At 43.1% G+C, this 23,162-nt stretch overlaps 1 protein-coding gene across 1 annotated transcript in view; it reads left to right on the top strand.

Annotated features, from left to right (window-relative positions):
* LOC147733250 (mucin-2-like) overlaps window positions 1-23,162 on the top strand; it is a 596,915-nt gene that overhangs the window by 46,438 nt on the left and 527,315 nt on the right. Inside the window, exon 4 of the mRNA XM_086958940.1 lies at window positions 5,571-5,674. Coding sequence (XP_086815066.1) covers window positions 5,571-5,674 — 104 coding nt within the window. The remainder of the gene's footprint in view (window positions 1-5,570; window positions 5,675-23,162) is intronic.

The following is a 23,162-nucleotide window of genomic DNA, read 5'->3' as shown; positions in this document are numbered from 1 at the left end:
CTCCACCATACATGAAATACAGCCCAGGCTTTGATCTGACACAACTGTAAGATCTCCTTGATGAGATTCGAGGACTGAAATACTATTTGGGTAATATGGTATTATTCTGAAGAAGCCAGGTGTACAGAAAAAGGCTTGTGATAAAATATGTCATTCTTTTTTTTAAAGGGTTGAGTTAAAGGAAAAAGTAAAGCATGTGATTTAAAAGCTTTATTAAGTGTGAATCCCAAGTAGTTTTTATTGCCATTTTCCAACAAAATAAGTAGTTCAAGCTTCCATGAGCACTCATGTTGCAAGTGGGTTCCGCTCATTTAGTCAGTTAGGATTTGTTCCTTGTGATCCCTCGTTTTTTGTACCTTTATTGCGGGTGAACTTCACTGACTGTAATTTCAGGGTAATTGCCTAGAGCGTGTTTATCATCAGTGACCCCTATTTAAGGTAAGACCACTGCAGCACAGTTAGCACAAGGAGCACTGAACTGGTTGCATGTGAACACTCATGCACACATATGTGTGCACTTGTGCAAGCTGCACGTGGGACTCATGTGCTACTGTTGTGGGCAGCTCAGTAGCTGTACAGGGGGACCTGCCTGTGGCGTTTTAAACTGCAAATTCAACGTGTCAAGTAATCTTTTTTGACAGGCCTACACCATCCTTTTAAAAATATTATTAAGTCACCCCTAAGTAGGCTTTATTGCAGAGAAGGAAAGCTACATGATATTTAAAAGTAGGGTACATAAAAGAAATTAACATGTCCTTACAGTGAAATATTTCCAAAATCTATTTCCACTGTAGCAAGGCTTGCTGCTTCCATATGGAATCACTGGGCTTCACCGGGACATGTAATAAATTCGTTTTGGTAGCAGTTAAAGAAATAATTTAAGGATTCATTTTAATAGTAAGTCAAAATCCAATTTAATGGTCAGCTCAGATTATCTATTACTATTTTGAAAATGACTCTTTTAGAAAGTTGTAATTTTTCTGCCTAAAGCCAAAATAGTGTTTATGCCACTGCCCAGTGTCTCATTACTGATGATACCTCCTCTGTGGTAAGATGTGGATTGCTCATAGACAGTGGTCAAAAGGCATGGGTGTTGGAAGATTTGTATTCCTTTATCTGGGTGGCCTCTGGTATGTGCCAGCCCCTTTCTGAGCTTGCCTACCCTGTCACTGGCAAAAGAAGCTAATACCTAGACCAACGTCCCTTTTGTCTTCCTAAACTTTTTATCTCCTAAATCTGTGTTGGGGGAGCTGCAGCAAAACTGGTTTAGAGTGGCCCCAGGGGAGGGTTTGTCCATTATCATGGCCACACATCTGGGGTTGTACTTGAGCTCTAACCAGAGGAAGAGGGGTTCTGCCATTTTACACTGTCCCAGAATGTTGTGCAAGAGGGTTTGAACCTGGTGGAGGGCAATGTGGCATTGTGCTTTGGCCAAGGGTGCCTAGCATCTAGAGCTTTCCACCCACACCTATAACCCCCTGCACAAGGGCGTGGCAGAGAGCAAAACCCTGGACCTGGAAGACAACAACACCAGAATCAAGAGCAGCTGGAAGGAGAAGTCACCAGGTGCCCCGGATGGACTCAGGATTTTGCCTGCAGCGGACTAAATCGGTCTCTCCAGGGCGAGTGGTGACTGCCCCTTGTGCCACCTGAGGACTTGTCATACAGTTCCTATGAACTAAGTAGGACTGTGTATCAGGACAACACAACCATCAGAATATGGGAACAGAGTCCACACATATCATTAGAGTATGTTTGTCCAATTCCTAGCTAGCTCTCAGTGCACCATCTCAACCCTGAACCTTATAGGGTACCAGCTGGTATCTGCAACCTCAGAACATGACAACTCTAATTTCCCAAGAAAATCGTGAAAACATATCTACCCTTTCGTTGTTACTCAGGCATGCCCCAGGGAGACACAAGACAGATATAAATTGGCTTTTCAAACATTTATTGAAACCAAGGTATTCCTGTGTAAAAAGCGTGTGCTGCAATTATTAGGAGGATGAAACAAAGCATTGCCACCAGCATTACAAGAATGGTGAAAACCATCATACCTTTGTTGTAATTATGATTATATTTATACTTGTACTCCTATCTAATACAACCTACACTAGCAAGAGCCTAGTGTGAGTTCCCTCTGCCAGATCTCCTGGGACGACCCAACGCTCCCATACATGTTTCTGATCTATAAGGAAGCAGATCTGGTGCTGGGCTATTGGGCTTTGCAGGATGAAAGTAAGAGTCAATAGAACTGCAGCTCAGTCATAGCGCACAACGTTCCAGGATAGTCCGCGAAAGTGCTCCTCTGCCGAATTCAGCTCCGAAGCAGTTTATATAATAAAAGCACTGTTCCTATTGCACTGTGTCAAAGGTGCAGCACTGATGTTTGTCTTAAGACTCAGAGCTGTCTACAACCAGACAACCAAATGTAAGGGCATCACGTTCAATGTTCATTAGCCTTGAACAGAGTGTATGAACAACATGATCAAATGCTTACTAAAAATGTTCTGCATGCAGAATAATTTCTAAATATACTATTGTGTAAGTGCGAGAGTTTTAAAAAGTCAGAGTTTAGAAAAAGATGTCAAGTTTAAACTTGTAACTTAATGGAAACATGTGCACAGGCCCTGTTGAACCCCCTAACAGACCAGTTGGGGTAAGACTTCAACTCTTCTGTCCCCAGATACCTGCAAGACAGCCAGGGCGCAATCGGGTCTGTGGAGGGCAATGCAGCGGAGAAGGCTGGCGGAGGAAGCCAGTGAAACCAACTCCCTGCAAAGTGCACCCTTTAGATGTGACAGGAGGACTACTAAGAATGGTCCTGGTGGCTGTAGTTCACTGACCAGGAGGAAAGTGAGAACACGTTTGAGGGAATTGTATTCTAGGGCCTGAGTTATGCATATCTGAAGATTTTCCTTTTTTAAACATGCCAAACAGTGAAAACAAGCATATGGTACTCCACCATATATTCGAAAGTTCCCCAGGAGGGCCAACCCCTTAGGGGGCAAAGCCAGTCTATTAACACTTTGGATATTGTGGTTGCGGTTCATCATAGGCCCCCTCCCCAGAGGCTCTTCCAGCCCTGTACACCCCATCCCTGGGGCCCTGCGTTCCTGGGGACTCAGCAAACATGTCCCTGGGAGAGGTTTCACCAATATTCAAGCATTCCCAGTGCTGGGACTTGATGCTCTTCAGCAACATGCACAGACACATAGTGATAGGCCCTATTGCTGCAATATATATAGCTTGAGGTATAAATGAGAGACTATGACACATTATTTTAATTGTCAATACTTTATTCAATGCACTTTCTTGATAATAATTATTGAGAAAAATTGCAATGCTTTTAGTAAGGATGATTGCATTTTAACATGGCTACTGATTCCATTGATATGACGGTGACTTCTAATATGTAGCTATTGTTCTGATAATGTGGTGACAAATAGGCAAAGCCAGTAAGCATGCCTCATATTCTAATGTGGGAAACTCTTGACAACACCAAGAGGCTACTTGACAGAGAAAATAGACCTGCTTTATTTATAAATGGCACTTCCTTTAACCCTTTAAGTGCTGCCGTCGGCCAACGGTCGTCGCGAGCACTACCTTGCCAGTGCTGCGCACGACCGTTGGCCGACGGGTCCGCACCCGTTATTCAAACGTTTAGCACTGGGTGCTGAACGTTCAATGCTGCTAAGGTGTTAAATAGTGAGGTTACATCAAATAAGGATAGAGAGGGTTTTGTTGTTATGGTGGTCATGACCTGCGAGGGTCAAATGCGATTTCACAATGTCACCAAAATGATTTCCCTCTACCTTATGTATATAGTTGTAAATTAATGGATACTATTAAGTAGTGTAGCTAGTAAATATACTTTTCCTTTTTGAAACAAAGAGCACTGACTGGGCAGCAATTTGTTAAGTGTTGTTTTTGCATTGTGCCAGCGGATAGAGATTGCTAGCCCACACCACCTCCACTTGAATGGCCCTGGACTGCTCTGCTTTACTACCCTGAGAAAGTCAAGTGCTACAGAGGGATACTTGGTTCCCCTTTAGGAGACACTTGTGGATCTATTTATTGTGCTGGACTCACCTCCTGCAGAACTAATAACCCAATTTCTTACAATTCGACCTTTTCTGCAAAATCTGCTTGCACGGAAAAAGTGTAACCCCTCTCTTACCATTCCATGGACTAAGTCTCAAGCAGTGATCGGTTCAGCCGTTAACATCCTCTTTTAATGGATGGATCCAACATACCACATATGCCATCCTATCTATTTATGTTGGACACCACACTATAAATGTTTTCAGTGCTATGGCAAGGTTCTTTAGAAGGGGATTTTTTTAACAGAATCAAAAGAATGTGGGAAGGCTGAGGTCCCAAAAGAATGAACATTAGAGATGTAACTTTTTAGTACAACTGAGATGGGTGAGGTGATCATTGGATATTTTCATGTGGGATGAGATTTTAAGAAATGTGTTTGCAAGAACATAAGATATGCTAGCAATGAATCCATTTGAGCCCAGGAGGAAGCTATCTTTGAGTAAAACGTTATATACCTCCAGGGGCAATAATTCAATTAATAGTTCAAAGTTTCCTTCCCAACAGGACTTGAATTCCAGAATATCTCTCTGTATTGAAACAGATCTTCAGGAAGCTCGCAAGAAAGTTACTGCTCTCCCAGAGCAAGTTACACGTACAAAAGGATGGGTTATGGCAGCAGGAACATTGTAGCATGGTTGCCTACCGAGGACGACTGTGATACACAAGGGAAATAGCACCCAATAATCCTAGATGGCGGCTTCCATTTCCAAATGTCGTAAGATTTCAAGGATTCTTGGGATTTCCAGTTTTGCCATCCTTAAATTAAACTCAGCATAAATGTTTTTGGCGCATTGAGTCCCTGCCCTCCCCAAGCCAATATAGATAAGTCATATCCCTTGGGTGGACGAAATGTACGCCTGCGTTATTCGTGCAACCTATGTCATTTTGATGTGCAATTCTGCAAAGTAACATCATCATGCTACACAGCATAGTTAGGGATCGCTTAGGTCAAATATGATAATGTGGAAGCACTGGAAGAATGTGAACCAAGAGAATGCGAGTGACTCTTGTATTTTTTTGAAGTTTTTTTTAGGTTGAAACACATTCTCATGTCTATTTCGGATGAGGAGATTAACTTTGTGCCAAAAAAATAGAAATTGCGTTTCAAATAATTTCATGTAATTTTACGTCATTTAAAAATAAAAAATCCATGTCATTATACAAAAAGAATTTAAACGAAGATCGCACACCCCAAATCTTGAACTCCTTATTCGCAGTGGAGATAACGGTGTTATGTTAACATAGGCCATTTCCACTATTTGAGACAATGATATACCATTGATGATGTGAAGCAAATCTAGGCTGACTTGTAGTGAGTTGAGGGGAGGTGACTGGCAGATTATTGTAATATTTCCAGCGGTTTGAGTGGTGCAAGGGTGGACAAATATGGTGGGCAAAAAGCAGGAAATTGGTAAGAGGTTTGCAGTTCCACATTAAAGTGAGTCCATTAAATGTGCTTATTTCAGGTACCAGTCCGAATGACATTCAGTTTTGGAATGATCAAAAGATTCTGGGCCACTCTAAAACCTGTGAAGAATCATTACCTACTCCAGACACCTGCAATGACAAAGTAAGAATTCCTACTCTTTTGAGGTTTACTCTTCATTAGTGAATGAATGAACATATATATTGTGCGCTAAAAAGCAGATCTGCCTGTAGGTGATGATGTACATATATCAATAATTATTCATATCAATGCTTTACTATTGAATTTATGAAGTAATTTATATGTCTGGGTTAACAGCACAGCTGTTTTCAATATCTATCCATTTAATTATACATGGAACTGCTGTTGGGTTAGCCTAATTCAACAGTTGGCTTAATCGGATCACCCTCTTTTTGCTATTGACTTGAGACATTGTTAGTCACATCTTGGTTCAGCTCAGAGGAGCATTTCTCTCTCATCGCCATGCTAGTGACTGTATGGTGTATCATTAACATTTCTATGGAGTGCTTGTATTGCAATGCCTAAGGAACTATTTATTTCTAAAACACTGTCACATATAAGTATTGTGTACCAAAACAATCTTTTGTTAACTGTTGTCGTTATTTCTGCTTGTTTAATGACACAAGTGCGAGCTTGAACTTAAAATTGCTTCCTCTGTGCATTTTGATGAGCATCTTTGGGTTGAGGTTCCAGGTATGATAAACAAAAAAAGCAGTCAAGAGGTCTGTCTACGAGATTTACACGATATTATGTGGGCACTTGCTCATAACTGCCAAAATGACACCAATATCACCACCATCACTACCATTGCCACCACAAACAGCTCCAATACCACCACCACCAATATCAGCACTTTCACCAATGCTGCACCAATACCACCACCTTCAATACTACTAATACAACCATCAACACCAATGCCACCACCTCCAACATTAACCACCAGCAAAGTTATCACTGCCACCATCAGTGCTACCATCAATATCACAAACAATAACACCAATACCATACCCATTTCTCTACCACCACCACCACCATCAGTACAACCACTAATACCATCATACCAGTGCCCCCACAATTAATAGTAACAACCCCCACCACTAACCCCTGTACTAATAGCACCACCAATACGCTATCCCACCAATAGCAATGCCATGAATACCGTTGCCAGTGCCATCACCATCAATGTCATTAATACCATTGCCAGTGGCACCACTTCCAACAACACTAGTAGCAATTCAAGCACCACAATCCCAATACAACTTCCACCACCATTACTTCCATCAGCAATATCACCACCACCAATATGATGCATTTCACCACCACCTCCAGGTCCACTTATGCCCAACATACACAAACAGCAGCTCGTCCAGGCATTAGTAATTAACAATTTGAATTACACCAATGTGTTATACCTGTAACTTCAAAAGTGCGCTCAGAAAAGGGTTCAGGGTACTCAGAATGCAGCAGCTAGGCTAAATCGAAATATCTCGCAAAAAAGCATATGGTGCATTATCTGAAGGCTCTCCACTTGCTTCCAGTTGGAAAGAGATGCATTTTAAAAGCGCTCTGATATTGCCATAAATCAATACACTCTGAAAAACACGCACAACAGTTGTGTCTTGCTGCCTTTTCAGAAATATACACCAAGCAGAGCACTTTGATCAGCATCTGCACTACAGGTCAAAGACCCAAAGTAAAAAAAAAAAAAAAAAACAGAATGGGAGGCCGAGCTTTTTCAGTGATTACTGCAAAGACCTGGAACGCTCTTCCCTTCTGTCTAAAAGCAGAAACCAAGTTGCTTCTGAAAGCCTCTCAAGAAATCCGCTTCAGCCACACCACGCAACCCCTCTGGAAAGGCCACCACTGTATACAATTCTCCTTCGAAAAAAACACAGCTCACAAACCCTCCCACCACGACCAACGTCAGCTGTGCAGCCAACAAACTGCACAGATGGATCACCAACTGCGCAGACAAGCTTGCACCCGTCCGTAACTCCGACAGACAGCACCCCATGAAAGCCACCTGGTTCACCATTGACCTTTGAAAATCCAGACGCACCTGCAGACGTCTTGAGAAAGTATGGAGAAACACTGAAACTCCAGAAGCTTGAATCACCGACAAGAACGCCATGACAGAATACCACCAGCGCATCAGATCCACCAAAAATGACTTTCATCCAGAACAAAATCCTCGCCAACTCCAGCAACTTGAAGGAACTCTTCAGCATTATTCAGGAATTCACCAAACCCTCTAGCGAGGCATCAGACGTCACACCTTCCCAAGACCTCTGCAACAAACTTGGCTTCTACTTCCATCTCAAGATCAAGTCCCTCTATGATAACTTCAATGAACAGACAACTGACACCGAAACCACACCATCCCCCAGCAACGCCAGCCATCTGACCATCTCCGCATGGTCCGACGTCACAGCCGAAGACACCACCATGACCATGAAGAGCATTCACTAAGGAGCCGCCACGGACCCCTGCCCGCTGCACATCTTCCACAAATCCTCTGCCACCATAGCACCCGCGCTACAACGCACCATTAATGCCTCCTTTGAATCCGGCACATTCCTTGATGACCGGAAACGCACAGAAGTCAGCCCCTCCTCAAGAAGCCCTCTGCAGACCTCAAAAACTACAGACCAATCTCTCTCCTCCCCTTAGCAGCTTAAGTCACCGAGAAGATCGTGAAGATCGTCAACATCCAGCTCACGAACTACATCGAAGCCAATTTCATCCTCAACTCTACCCAATCAGGATTACACCGCGACCACAGCACCAAAACCGCCCTCCTTGCTGCCACTGATGACATCGGCACTCTCATCGACCAGGGCCACATCGTGGCCCTCATCCTACGAGACCTCTCTGCAGGCTTCGACACCGTCTCCCACCGCACCCTCACCATCAGACTCCACGATGCCGGCATACAGGGACCCGCCCTCAACTGGATCAGCTCCTTCTTTACTGGCCGAACCCAAAGAATCAGACTCCCGCCTTTCCTCTACGAACCCACAGAGATCAACTGCAGAGTACCCCAAGGATCATCACTCAGCCCCAAGCTCTTCAACATCAAGAAGGTCCCACTCACCACCCAGCTCATCCTCTTCCTCACGAAGCAACCCGGTGCCACCCTCGACTCAACTTCCAGGAAGGAATGAAAGACATTGCATCCTGGATGAGCAGCAGCTGCCTGAAGCTAAACTCAGAGAAGACAGAAGTCTTCGTCCTCGAACCCACCCCCTCAGCATAGGGCAAAACCTGGTGGCCCATCGCCCTCGACAACACCCCCACTTCCACGGGCCACGCCAGGAACCTCAGTATCATACTCTACTCCTCCCTCACCATGAACCGATAGATCAATGCCGTCTCCTCCACATGCTTCAACACCCTCCACATCCTTCGCAAGACCTTCCAGTGGATCCCCCCCAAATCCAGAAAGACTGTCACCCACCCACTCATAACAAGCAGACTGGACTACGGAAACACACTCTACGCCAGAATCAACAAATCCCTGCTCAGAAAACTCCAGACCATCCAGACCACTGCTGCCAGCCTCGTCCTCCGCATCCCATGACATGAGCACATCACCCAGCCCCTACGATACCTCCACTGGCTCCCCGTCGAGAAGAGAGTAAGCTTCAAGCTACTCACTCATGCCTACAAATCCCTCCACAACACCAGACACCAAGACCTCAACGAAAGAGTCTCTTTCCATGTACCCAAGAGAAACCTCCACTCCGCCGACCTCGCCAAAACCCTGCGCATTCGCAGAGCCAGACCGGGTGAAAGGACCTGTTCTTACATCCTGGCACAGACCTGGAGCAAGCTCCGGCTAACCATCAGACATGCCCCCACTCTGCACATCTTCAGGAAGAGCCTCAAGACCTAGCTCTTTGGCTGATACAGAGCAGGCTCCCCTCAGCGGCTTGAGACCTCACGGGAGAGTAGTGCGCTTCACAAATTCCTGACTGATTGATTGACACCTGTCAAGCACTCTTTTGCTTCATTCCTAGCGCTGAAGAATACCTGCTTCCATATATGCATGCACACTTACGAACCTAATCATGTATACCATACTTGTTCTGCTGTATCCGGCCCACACTCCAACTAGGTTGGCCTGAATTTGTGACTTTGTCATGGTCTAGCACAACCAGATAACGACAGATGGTGCTTTGTGCTTCTAGGCACTATTTTCACATAAACCTTTGATATTGCATATCTCTAGTTCTCCAGATTGGATTTTTGTTGTTTTGGTCTCAAATAATTTATTAAATGTTACTCTATTTTTCTAATTAGGTGAAGATTTTTCTTGTGTTGTGTTTTCAGTTTATTGCTCTTTGAAGTGCTGCATAACAATGTCTCTAAGTTAAGCCTGACTGCTTTGTGCCAAGCTACCAGAGGGTTGAACTAAGGAAAACAGACAGGTTCAAGGAAATCAACAGATGCACACTGTAAATGGGCATATGGAGGTCCACGCTACAACTGTGACCCACACTCCCTCTATGGATAGATATGTCACAGTTCAAGGATTTGAGAATCTGGATAGCTAGACACCCGGACTAGTACTACGGGGCAAACTTGGAATGCTTGGATGTTTAAAATGGTTGCATTCCCATGGTTGTAATATATACTGCAGAATAGTTCTTATAGGATACCGGAGGCCTTTTTTACAAAGGTAGATGCACTGGTCTAAGCACTACTTAGTGCAGGAGGATAACCCAGAATAACATTGGAAGTCTTAGATGCATTACCAAATATACAGAAATATTATGAGACAGCATAAGTGAGTGTGGCGAGTGACTGGGCATATGTGGACAGGGAAGACTCGGCTTTAAGATAAAATAGAATGGGAATGGGGACAAAGAGTTACTTGCACACACTGTATGGGGGCAAATTGGCACCTGAGGTGTGCCCAATGACAGAAACCATGGTATGGATTTTGAATAAACTAACCAGGGAAATGTGATGAAATCTCTGGTTAACTCCTGAAACACCACTGTGGTAAGGCTCCAGGATGCGGCCAGTGACGTCCTTGCAGGACTTTAAAGGTTGGGACGGAAAAGGCATATTTACAGCGGCGGATGTGTGGGACGCGAATGGGGTGGTCCCCTTCTCCCATCTCAAGAGAGAATATAAGATGTCTGAAACACAGTGGCTGCATTATGCCAGGTTGCTGCACACCCTTAGGGAATGTATAACCCTGTAGGAAGAAACACATGAAGATTTCCCTTTAGAAAACAGGCTTTTGGATGGGCGGGTAGAACAGAAGATGATTTCAAGGACATACGGCTGTGATGTGTAACACACAGGCTTCTCTGCTAAGGCTAAAGGGAAAGTGGGAACAGGGTGAAGGAGAGTTGGAGGAGGATGACTGGGTGAAAGCATTAGAGTTCACTGCGATGGATGCAATAATAGTGAGTTTTAGGTTGATCCAACTCAAAGTCCTGCATAGGATATACTACATTTGTACCCTGCTCCAAAAGATCGGGAAGACAGGGGACGCGACACATCCTGCCTGTGGGTTTTGGTTTAAAAGGTACTTTCCTACATACACTGTGGAGTTGCCCCGCATTCGACCCTTCTGAGAGGGATCATTAGAGGAAGTGACTGCATTGCCTTTGAAACTACAGTCCTGGTTAGTGCTATTGGGCATATAGGGCTTAGCGGACCATTCTAGATGTTGAAATTGTTGGTAAACATGGGTTCAATGGTGGCAAAAAGGGAGATTGCACAGATATGGGGGTCAGGGATTCTCCCAGTGCATCTCGACTGGGTATTGGGAATGGAATTTTGCAGAATAATGGAAAGGGGAGAGGGTGCATAAGCAAATATGATAAGATATGGGAAGTTGGGACAAGGGAGCGGGTTAAGAGGGGGAGTAGAGCGCACTCACCTTCTAAGAGGGCTGGGAGGGGACACAGTAGATCCATCAGGGAATAAAAACCAGACGTGGGCCGTTGGACGTACCCAGGAAGGAGTGAAATGCAGTTGAGTATATAGAACCTTGTGATGGTGAGTGTATTGGAGGGAAATAGGGAAAGTACGGATGGTGGGAGGATGTTGTTAATATTACGTTTTCTTTTATCTATTGTACATGAAACCAAATAATAATTACAAAACAACTGTGACCCAGGATCTCATGGGATACCATTTGTGCTGCGATGTGTTGTGTTATGATCTAGGTTCTGTTGACTGTCTGCCTGTCATCATTGTATCCCACATGTACCAGAATGTATGAGCATGGGGTACAACACTAAGGGGCATATGAACACTTTTTACGACATTGTGGTGGCGATAGGGGCATTGCCTTATTTACAAGGCAGCGTAAAACCACTGAACGTGGCTTAACTCTTCCTTGTAAATAAAGCCCCCATTCACGCTATGCTTAGTGTGAAAGGGGTGGGCAGTGGGAGTTACGGTGGGTGTTCCACCGCAACACCCATGGATTTTGACACTGCCCCATATTTACAAGGGCGGGGTAAATAGGAGGCAGCGCCAAAATTAACACCAGGGAAAACCTGGTCCTAACTTGGCGAAATGAGGAGAAATGCACCATTTCTCCTCGTCTTTGCACAAGGCAGCACACATGGAAAAAGCAAAATGCCTTGAATTGTTTATGTACAGGAAGGCCCCCCTTCCGGGGACCTTCCTGTACATAAACAATCTTTCCCCTGCACGCAGACACCCTTGCACTATGATGCAAGGGTACCTGCGTTGGCGCTACACTGCTAAGTGTAGTGCCAGTGCAGGCGAAAATGCAAGGATGCACCATATCGTTGTAAATATGGTGCCGCATTGTGTTTCTGAAGTGGCGGAGTGAGGCGTTAAGCCATGACGTCTTATACCTCACTCCGCCACTTCCTTGAACATATGCTCCTGAGGGTGAAATAGTGACGGTTTGATGCTGGCGACAATGGTCAGGATTGACGCAGCTGTGGGACCTCCCTGTCCTGTGTACCGATGTAAACGTCTTGAGTATGAGTAAACTACTCGACTGAAACCTGAATGCGTTATTGGTGATTGGCACAAGACGATGCTGCATCCCAAGCGAGACAGAAAAGACACATACTAAAAGCCGATGTGGGACTACCCAGGAGAAGGAGACACTGTTAGTTAGGAAAGCTAGACTAGAAAGAGTCAAAAGGAGCATTAACCTGATTAGGTGAGGCGGGAGGTCTTGGGATACCGTGTTGCCATATATTGAGCATTTGAAATTTACTCAGCAGTGGTGAAGGTGCTACACAGAGCTATAAGAGCCACTAGATGCCCAAGCTGAACACGCATACATGAATGGTCCTGAGGGAGAAGCAGAATGACCTCTCAATGGATGATAACTAGTTGCAGGGGAGTGGTTAGTTTGAAGTGTGCAGAGCAGGTTTTCTGGTCCATGGCTAGTTCTACACCCTAAGAAGCCTAAACAGGAAACATGTCTATGGGAATATGAATTACACATCTCCGCCCTTCACCGGGATAACTGATTTGGATGCCCTAGGAGGGCGGATTAAAAAGAGGGGTTTGGGGAGAACAGAGCACAGATGACAGAAACTGCCTCCTGGCCAATCCGAGGAAGGCAGAGGATGTATGGTGCATTCATGATTCAGTATGATTTCTGTAACCTCACCTAGAACCCTTTGGATGGTCGTCTGATCATTAACAAAAAATTAAGCAGAACGCTTTTAATTAATATTTTGGATCCCCTGAGTGAGAGCAGTATTATTCTTTGGGATGTATTCAGAGTAAAGGAACAAAACATTAATATTGAGGGGCCCATTAGGATGGCGGGCGGATTGCCCCGCCAGGCAGGCGGTAGCCAACGTCGGCCTGGCGGGGGCGATCCGCCCGCCATCCTACCCGGAATGACCCCCCGCCATATTAGCATGGCGAGGGGGACCGCGGCGGACAGAAAGACAGTCCGCCGCTTTTCCGCCCCGGTTGCCTTGCGGCCGGGGCAGAAAAGGTTTAATGTGGTGGCAGTGTCTATCAGACACCGCCTGCCATATTAGCATGGGCATTTTCCAATGCCTTTCCCTGGCTGCAATGCCGCCACGGAAAGGCATGCAGAGACACCCTGCGGGCCCGTTGCGGGCCCACAGGGACTCTGGTGGGGTGGGGGGTGCACATGGGGGGTACCTATGGCACCCCCCAGCATTGCAAAGTACAACGTGGCAGGCACCGCGCGGTGCCTGTCACGTTGTGCTTTGTAATGCACAACATGTATCTTTAGCATTGCGGCGGGCGGTGCTTTCAGCAACGCCTGCCGCAATGCTATAGATGCAGGATGCGCCCGCCACTGTGGGGGGCGCATCCTTACACCCCCAACGGGACCCCCGCCCTTATGGCGGGCGATTCCTACACACAACAGGATGACGGGCGGCCTTTCCGCCTGTCATCCTAATGGGCCCCTAAGTATTCGACATAGCGCTCCCATACTAGGGCACACCTTACACGTCTTTTGGGTTCCAGATCTTTTACATGATGACATGTCATGCATGTGCTGGAGGCACTGAGGCTTGGAGAACACAAGCATTTCTTGGAAGTAATGAAGGGATTTAATAGAAGCAGACTAGATTACAGTTGTTTACAAGTAGGATGTGGAGGAGAGATCTTTTCTTCATAGTTTGGTGAGGAGTTGGGGATCTAGGCCTACCCTCATTGATGGCAGATAGCATGCTCCTTACACAGACCTCTTTGCTTGATGTTAAGAGTCTTCACAAATCAAACACAAATCAAATGTTTCAATTATCGATGTAAATAATATCCTCCTCAGAATTCTATCCTATTTAAATATGCCTGAATGCACCATGCATCCTCTTTAAGTACTTGTTCACACACTTACTTTGCTTTGCACTTTGTTATTCTTCACTCTGCACATCTTTTTAGGGTTTTAGTTTGTGCGTTGTAAAACTCCGATATATACATTAAACTCATGAAAATAACGCAAGCAGCCTGATCAACCAAATGCACAGCACAATGGGGCTGACTACAACAACGGTGAGACCGCCACCGGCAACCAGGTGGTGCCTACCAGGCACCGCTGTAGGCATTACAATGTTCCTTTATATGAACCTACCATGAAAAGGTTGGCAGCAAGGGACTCTGAGGGACCCTAGTGGGCCCCCTTGCCACCTGACCTCAAACACGGGAGCTGGGAGGCACCTATGGTGCCCCTCTAAATATCCCTGCACCATGTGGCAGGCACCGCATAGTGCCTGCCACGTAGGGCAGGCATATGCCAAGTGTCCCTTTTTTGTATTGTGGCAGGTGCTTCAGACAGCAGCACTTGCCCCAATGCAAAATATAGACATTGCGACTGCAGTAGTGGCGGTTGCATCCTAATTGCTACTGCGGGACTTCCGCATCCGTAATCAGGCCCAATATTTGGTGTCATTGACAGTCCCCCCCCCCAAAATTGGTTTTCATGAGGGCTCCTTCAGCACTAGAATATTTACGGATTCCTTCTTACTCTTCTTTCTATACGAATGGCTGGTCTCAGCTGGTATGAGAGCCCTGGGCAATCTTTCATTGAAGAGGAAGAAGACCATTGTTTCTGTCTTCCTTGGCACTGACTGCCATTAGTAGTAGAAGAGAACAAACTTCTGACTTGGCTTGCCCAAGTCAGATCTATGAAGTGAGAATAAGTGTGAGAGAGAATGAGTGAGAGTGATGGAAATAGTAAGTATTTTACTGACCAATGAGTGAGAATGACTGAATCAAAGTGAGAGTAAAAGTGACTCAAAGTCAATGTGAGTGAAAATGTGTGTGTGAGTGAGAATGCATGAGTAAGTTAGAGTTAGTGTGAAGGAATTAGTGAGAGTGAGTGAGTGAGATTGAGTGAAATTAAATGAGAATGAGGGAAAGTGAGTGAGTGAGTGAGAAAGTAAGAGTTGTAGTATGAATAAATGAGATTGCAAATGAGCAACAATGAGTGAGTGAGAATAAGAGTGAGTGCAAGAGGGTTAGTGACAATGAATGAGTGAATGTGAGTAGGAATTATTGAGTCTGAATAAGTGAGAATGAGTGTGAGTGAGTGATGTCACTTGCTCGCTATTCAGTCAAAATATCAAGTTGGAAATGTTGACTTACACTAATATCAAGTTTAAATATAGTGACTCCGAAATATCGACAGCAAGAACATCATGGTCAGTCAATATTGACTTTCAGGTAAGAAATATCTATTTAAAAAATGTAGAAGTCGTTAATATCTTTTGCAAAAACATAATTGTTTAAAATATCAATTTTTTTAATTAGTGTTATGTATTTTAGTATATATTTTAAATGTATGTGATGTCTTGTTGTATAAGTATTGTTTATGTTTTTTATGTGTTACATGTTTTGTAGTTAATAATTTTATTTTAATTACATTTTGCGTTTTTTAGTTCCGCAGCTGGTTGTAGGTTTAAAGGGTAATAGGATGAGAAGTCATTTAATCATAATAAATTAATGAATATTAATTTAGTTGAGATTTTATAATGTTAATTGTGTTTGAAATTTTTTGGGGTCCATTTTATGTGTGGGTTGTGGGGTTTATAGGGGTAAAGAGTGGGAAGTAATTTATTTTTAATTAATTAATCATTAGTTGTTATTTAAGAATGATTCCTTGATTGACAATTAAATAAGGACATTTTTAAATTAATTTTATTTGTGGGTTGTGCGGTTTTTAGGGGTAAAAGATGGACAGTAATTTATTTTAATTCATTAATAATTAGTTGCTAATTAATATTAATTAATTAATTGATAATTAATTAGGGTAACTGTTTAATTATTTTTTTATGGGTGGTTTTTCGGTTTATGGGATGAAGGGTGGGGAGCAAATTAATTTATCGTTATAATTACTGTTAAATACTACTAGCTATTTAATTGATTTTTTTGAATAGTGTAATTAACTTTTTTACAGTTTAATTTTAGGTGTGGTTAGGGATTATAGCTGTAAAGGGTGGAAAGTTAATTACATTTTAAATGTTTTAATTTGCTTTTTAATTAATAATATTTGTTTAACTGATTATTAATTATGTTAATTTTTATTTATTAATTTATTTTATTTTATTTATTGCTTTTCAGTTAAAATAACATAAATACAGTTGCATATGTTCAAATTGTGGGTTCGGTACAATTAATTATGTTAATTATGCAAACAACTTTTTTTCTTCGATGTGGGTTGTGAGTTGTGTGGTGTTATTGGGTAGGAAGTAAATAATCTTTTTGTTAATAAGTAATTTGTAAATAAAAATATGTATTTGTAAAAGTTTTTTTTAAATTTCATATTATATTTTTAGATATTTGTGATATGCATTCAACAATATAATATTTTTATTTCCTTTAATTTTTAATATTAAATATTTTACTTTTATTTTTAACATATTTATATATATATATATATTTTATTTCCTATTACATTTTTTTTAATTTTGTGGATGATATTTTGTTTGTCTTTAATTTTGAACTGACTGAAGTGAGAATAGTAAATGTTACCTCTTCGTAATCCAACACCAACCCTATCCAACACTTTCCCTACTGTTGAACTCACTGGAGTGGGAATAGTACATTTTATCCTTCCGCTGTCCAATACTTTCCCTACTGTTGCACTCACTGGAGTGGGAATAGTAATTGTTACTCCTCTGCTATCCAACATTTTCCCTACTGTTGCACTCATTGGAGTGGGAATAGTAATTTTTACCCCTCCGCTATCCAACACTTTCCCTACTTTGGCACTCACTGGATGGGAATAGTCATTTTTACCCCTCCGCCATCCAACATTTTCCCTACTGTTGTACTCATTGGCGTGGGAATAGTAAATTTCCCCCTCCGCTCTCCAACGCTTTCCCTACTGTTGCAATCATTGGAGTTGGAATAGTAATTTTTACCCCTCCGCTATCCAACACTTTCCCTATTGTAGCACTGACTGGAGTGGGAAATTTGGGTTTATATTTTTATAAACAGTTTAAGTTTAATTTTTAATTGAATGTTTTTCTTAATAGATTTTATGTTATTGGTATAGATTTCAGGGGCGTTATAGTTAGCTGGACATTTCACTCGCACAAAACCATTGAAATTCCCCTGTTATAGTTAATTCAGCTAACTCTAACTTGCGCACCCGCAATGCACTGCTGATGACGTCACATATTACATCACTCATGACATGGCCAGTGACATCACCCATGACATCACTGATGACATCATTGATGACATCACTGATGACATCATCCAGTGAATGTGTGTTTTTCTGAAAATTAAATATGTTTTATATATGTATATCTCAAGGTCGATGGAAGAATAAATGGGTATATAAGTGTCTAAATGGATGATTTTTTTTGTTGTAAAATTGATTGTATAATGGACTGATTAAGTGAATGTTAGTGAATACATGGGTTAGTGAGTTATGTTTAAATATGTAAATATCTGTGTCAGTCCCTCACTTTGAGTATCAGTGACTGTATGGGTTGGTGAGTAGCTACATGAGTGTCTATATGGATTATTACTTGGTCTTTCGAGTATCAGTATGAGTGTCTGAGTGTCTGTATGGTTCAGTGGAGGGTATTACTTAGTGCATAGATGCATGAATGAGTGCGTAACTGTTTGTATGTGTTGAAGAAAGTATGTGTGCAGGACTGTATGGGTGGATGAGCGTGTGTATGGGTGTGTTAGTGAGTGAATGACTGTCTCAATAGTGTCTTTATAAGTAACTACATATGTTTTAAACTTGTATATGTGAGTATTGGTGTATATAAGTGATGATATGTGAGAGTGAGAGATTGGAAGAGTTCCTGTAAGAATAAGTATGTGTTTCTATAAGTGATTGTTCAAAAGAGTAAGTATGTGTAAGTTTCTGTATAAGTAAGTGTAGTGGTGTGTGTATAACTGTATATGCAACTAAATGGATGTTTGATTCTTTATTAGCATGAGTGACTATGTGTGTGAGTAACTAAATAGATGAGTGGCGGTGTGTAACAGGATGTATAGGTGTAGGAGTACATATGATGAGTGAGTACATGTATGAGTGACTATATAGGACTGTTGGTGAATAAGTGGATGTGTATGTAGATCTTAGAATTACTGAATAGGTTGTTTTTACTGGTATTGTATGTCCATTGTTTTAAAATTTTTAGTTTCTATTTTTGTATGTGTGTATCAAAGGTTATATTAGGGTGAGAGGAGGTCTGCCACTCTATTACAAGGATGATGTCATCAGTGATGTCATCAGTGATGTCATTTGGGATGTCATGAGTGATGTCATGAGTGATGTCACTGACTATGTCATGAGTAAGCATGGGCGGAAAATCCATTACGCTCGCGGATTTTGCAGATTTTTGGTAAATTCGCAATCCGCGAGATCTGCGAATTTCCCGCAAAATCCGCAAATTCGCACGCAGCGGATTTTTTGCTGCGTGCGGTGTAAGTTCGCAATTGCGAACTTACACAAAACCCTCGCGAACTGGCAGAAATCCTTGCGAACTGGCAGAAATCCTTGCGAACACAAAAAAAGCATTCAGCAGGTTCAAAAGTTCAAACTCATCATTAGTAACCATTCCCTGTAGTGCTTCCTGACAAGGGCCCCTCCAGAGTTCAGTTGCTAGTTGCAACAATTATATGACCCTGCTCTGACCCTCACAGCAGGCTCATAGAATAGCTACAAGTAGGCCACAAAGGTCCTGGAGAAAAAAAATTGCACTGCAACAGAAAGCAAATTACAGATAAGGAAGCAGGTGCCAGACTGGAATTTTAAAACAGTGACACATTAATAAATCAACCCCAAATTAATTCATGTCAGTTGAAGCAGGCAGGTGTGCTTGCTTTTCCCCCCCATAATCTACAGTGATGATGAACCAGAGGGTGGCATTGATGCACCAGAGGATGGCATGGGTAAAACAGAGGGTGGCAGGGGTGAAACAGAGGGTTCTGGGAACCTGTGATGATGAACCAGACATAGAAACAACATAATCGTGACCGTTGCGAGCCGACATGTAAGTTCGCAATTGCGAACTGGTACAAAACCCTTGCGAACTGGCAGAAATCCTTGTGAACTGGCAGAAATCCTTGCGAACACAAAAAAAGCATTCAGCAGGTTCAAAAGTTCAAACTCATCATTAGTAACCATTCCCTGTAGTGCTTCCTGACAAGGGCCCCTCCAGAGTTCAGTTGCTAGTTGCAACAATTATATGACCCTGCTCTGACCCTCACAGCAGGCTCATAGAATAGCTACAAGTAGGCCATAAAGGTCCAGGAAAAAAAAATTGCACTGCAACAGAAAGCAAATTACAGATAAGGAAGCAGGTGCCAGACTGGAATTTTAAAACAGTGACACATTAATAAATCAACCCCAAATTAATTCATGTCAGTTGAAGCAGGCAGCTGTGCTTGCTTTTCCCCCCCATAATCTACAGTGATGATGAACCAGAGGGTGGCATTGATGCACCAGAGGATGGCATGGGTAAAATAGAGGGTGGCAGGGGTGAAACAGAGGGTTCTGGGAACCTGTGATGATGAACCAGACGTAGAAACAACATAATCGTGACCGTTGCGAGCCGACATGTAAGTTCGCAATTGCGAACTGGTACAAAACCCTCGCGAACTGGCAGAAATCCTTGCGAACTGGCAGAAATCCTTGCGAACACAAAAAAAAAATCTGCAAATTCGCGAGAATTCACAGATTTTGCGGATTGCGAGTTCGCAAATTCGCAAAATTCGCGAACGCCAGATTCGCAAAATTCGCCCATGCTTAGTCATGAGTGATGTAATATGTGACGTCATCAGCAGTGCATTGCGGGCGCGCAAGTTATAGTTAGCTGAACTAACTATAACGTGGGAATTTCAATTGTTTTGTACAAGTGAAATGCCCAGCTAACTATAACGCCCCTGAAACCTATGGTTTCTTCAGTGAATTTCTAAGGTTTTTTAAATGCTAATTCCTAACTATAACGAGCCCGAAACCTATGGTTTTTTCAGGGAATTTCAAAGGTTTTCTAAATGCCAGTTTCTAACTATGCCTACAGAGGTAGGACATGTGAAGAAAGAAGAAAAACGCACAGAAAGAAAAAAAAGAAATGCAGAAAGATGCAACAGAAGTCCTCAAAGACGAAGAAAAGTGCAGTAAGATGCACAATGTGCCGAAAGAACAAACTGAGGAGCAGAGAGAAGCCTTGTTCCAAAATCATCCTGTACCCTCAACTTTTTCAGATGGATGCTGGTGGTCTGACTAACCAGTCCTTGAGCCAGTGCTATGTTAAAAGACACTCAGAATACAGTGAAAACACCTACATACACTAGGGAACACTGCGTTGGGGTCCCCCTGTGATTAGTATGACCGCCTCTGTAAGCCCCTAGTATACAATAGGGCAGGGGGATTAAAACTACCTCTTAAAGCACGCCACAGGGTGCGTTTGCACACTGGTGAAGGGAGCGGGGGCCTGAGAATACATGTGTGCCAACACGACCTGTGGGCATTTTAAGTTGAGGGATAAAGTCCCCTTGAATCCTGAGGATCCCTGGGGTCCAATTAACCCACTAAGTATGTCCAGTAAGTGCCACAGACTTGCATTGCAGAGAGGTGTAAAATGGGGCATGGCCTCGGACTACCTCTTTGCAACACAGCTCTCTGGTGCTTACTGGAGGTACATGGTGGACTAGTTGGACCCAGGTTCTCTCAAGATTAAAGAGGACTTAATTCCCCAACTTAAAACCCGCCACAGGGCGTGTTTACACACGTCACCTCAGGCGCCATCCCCTCCCTTCACCACTGTGTAAACATGACCTGTGGGCGTTCTAGATTGCGAGATTACTGGAGGTACATGGTGGACTAGTTGGACCCATGTACTCTCAAGAGCTCCGTGGCGCTTACTGGAGGTACCTGGTGGGCTAGTTGGCCCCCAGGACCCTCAGGATTAAAGAAGAATTAATTCCCCAACTTAAAACACACCTCACCACGTATTTGCACACATGTCACCTCAGGCCCAGCCCCTTCCCTTCACCACTGTGCAAACGCGCCCGTGGCGTGTTTTAAGTGTGGGGATTAACTCCCCTTGAATCCTGAGAGTCCTTGGGGTGCAACTAACCCACCAGGTACCTCCATTAAGCGCCACAGAGCTGCGTTGCAGAGAGGTGTATAAAGGGGCGTGGCCTCAGAACACCTCTCTGCAACGCAGATCCGTGGCGCATACTGGAGGTTCCTGGTGGGCTAGTTGGCCCCCAGGGACCGCTAGTATTGAAGGGGATTTAGTTCCCCAATTTAAAACTCGCCACATGGTGCGTTAGCAGAGTGGTTTCATGAGGGGCTGGGGCCTAGGCACACTCGCGTCTCTTTGTAGCCCCCCTTCTTTTTTCTTTTTTGGGGCACTGGGGACCCCATGCCCCAGGGCCTGACCCCCAATGTAAAAAAATATATATATATTAACGGGAAGGGGGCTGCTTGGACGACCCTCCCATGCCCATTTATGGCCCCGGGGACCCCATTCCCCGGGGCTTGTCCTTTGTGGTCTGTTTATAATAATACATATTATTGGTAAGGGGGGTCGCGTGGCCCCTCTCCCTGGCCACTTCGTTTTTTTGTGTCGCGGCCTGTTCCGTGCACCCTGTGTGGATTTTGTCAATTTAAAAAAAAAATGTTTGAGGGACCCCCTAAGCAGGCCTAGGGGGTCAGGGTGTTTCTGCTCTGCCCCCTTTTCGTGTTTTGTCCATTTCTTTAACTGATTTCTTGTGCCTCGATGGCTGCCAACACTTCATGGTTTGGAGTGTTGACAGCCAATTACCATAAAGCTCGTGATCGGGAGGGTGCGCGGATCTTGCGCGGCCATAGATATAAAAAGTTTTTTACTTTTGATTTTCTCAGCAACCTCTGAACGGATTTACACCATTTAACAAAAAGGGCTCTTTCTAAACCAAGAGCTACCTCAATGCTAAATTTGGTGTAATTCCGTTCAGCAGTTCGGGCTGTAGCTGTGTCTAAAGTTTCCTATGGGAAATTGCATGGGGAAAACACGTTTTGGGACCCCCCCTTTTTTCTTGGTGCCCCCTTGACGAAAAACCCCCTCAACTTTCAGCATAGAAGCGAACCGGAGCGGGCCATAGGTTTTGAACATTTCGCGAAGATTCATCAACCGGCACCAAAGTTATTGGGAATAGAATGTTGTGAATTTCCTATGGAAAATAGGTCCTAATTATAACTATCTACTGGCGACTGCCAGTAGGTAATATATATTAGTTAGATTTTTATATAATTTTAAAATGATAAAATACATTAAAATGTTAGTTTAATATTTGTTTTAAAGTAAATATATATATATATATATATATATATATATATTTATATATATATATATATATATATATATATATATATATATATTATATATACAAGTGTTTAACTTTTTAATTAAGTTTGTTTGTTTTATTTGTTAATATTGTACAACTATATATTAATGACATCAATATTTTTGTACTTACCTTTATAAATATAGGATGTCGATATTTTTGACATCAATATTTATAACTCAATATTGTGGTATGAGGATATTTTAGGTGTCGATATTCTGTCAGTGAACCCACTTCCCCTACTCCTGGCATTTTGGTGAGTGAGTGGATTGAAATCCCCTCAGGCTCCCTGAAGCGTCTGTTC

Source organism: Lissotriton vulgaris, chromosome 2_1, assembly GCF_964263255.1.
Source record: "Lissotriton vulgaris chromosome 2_1, aLisVul1.2, whole genome shotgun sequence".
NCBI lineage: Eukaryota > Metazoa > Chordata > Amphibia > Caudata > Salamandridae > Lissotriton > Lissotriton vulgaris.
Note: the sequence above shows the minus strand (reverse complement) of the source record. Positions and strands in the feature narration are given on the sequence as shown.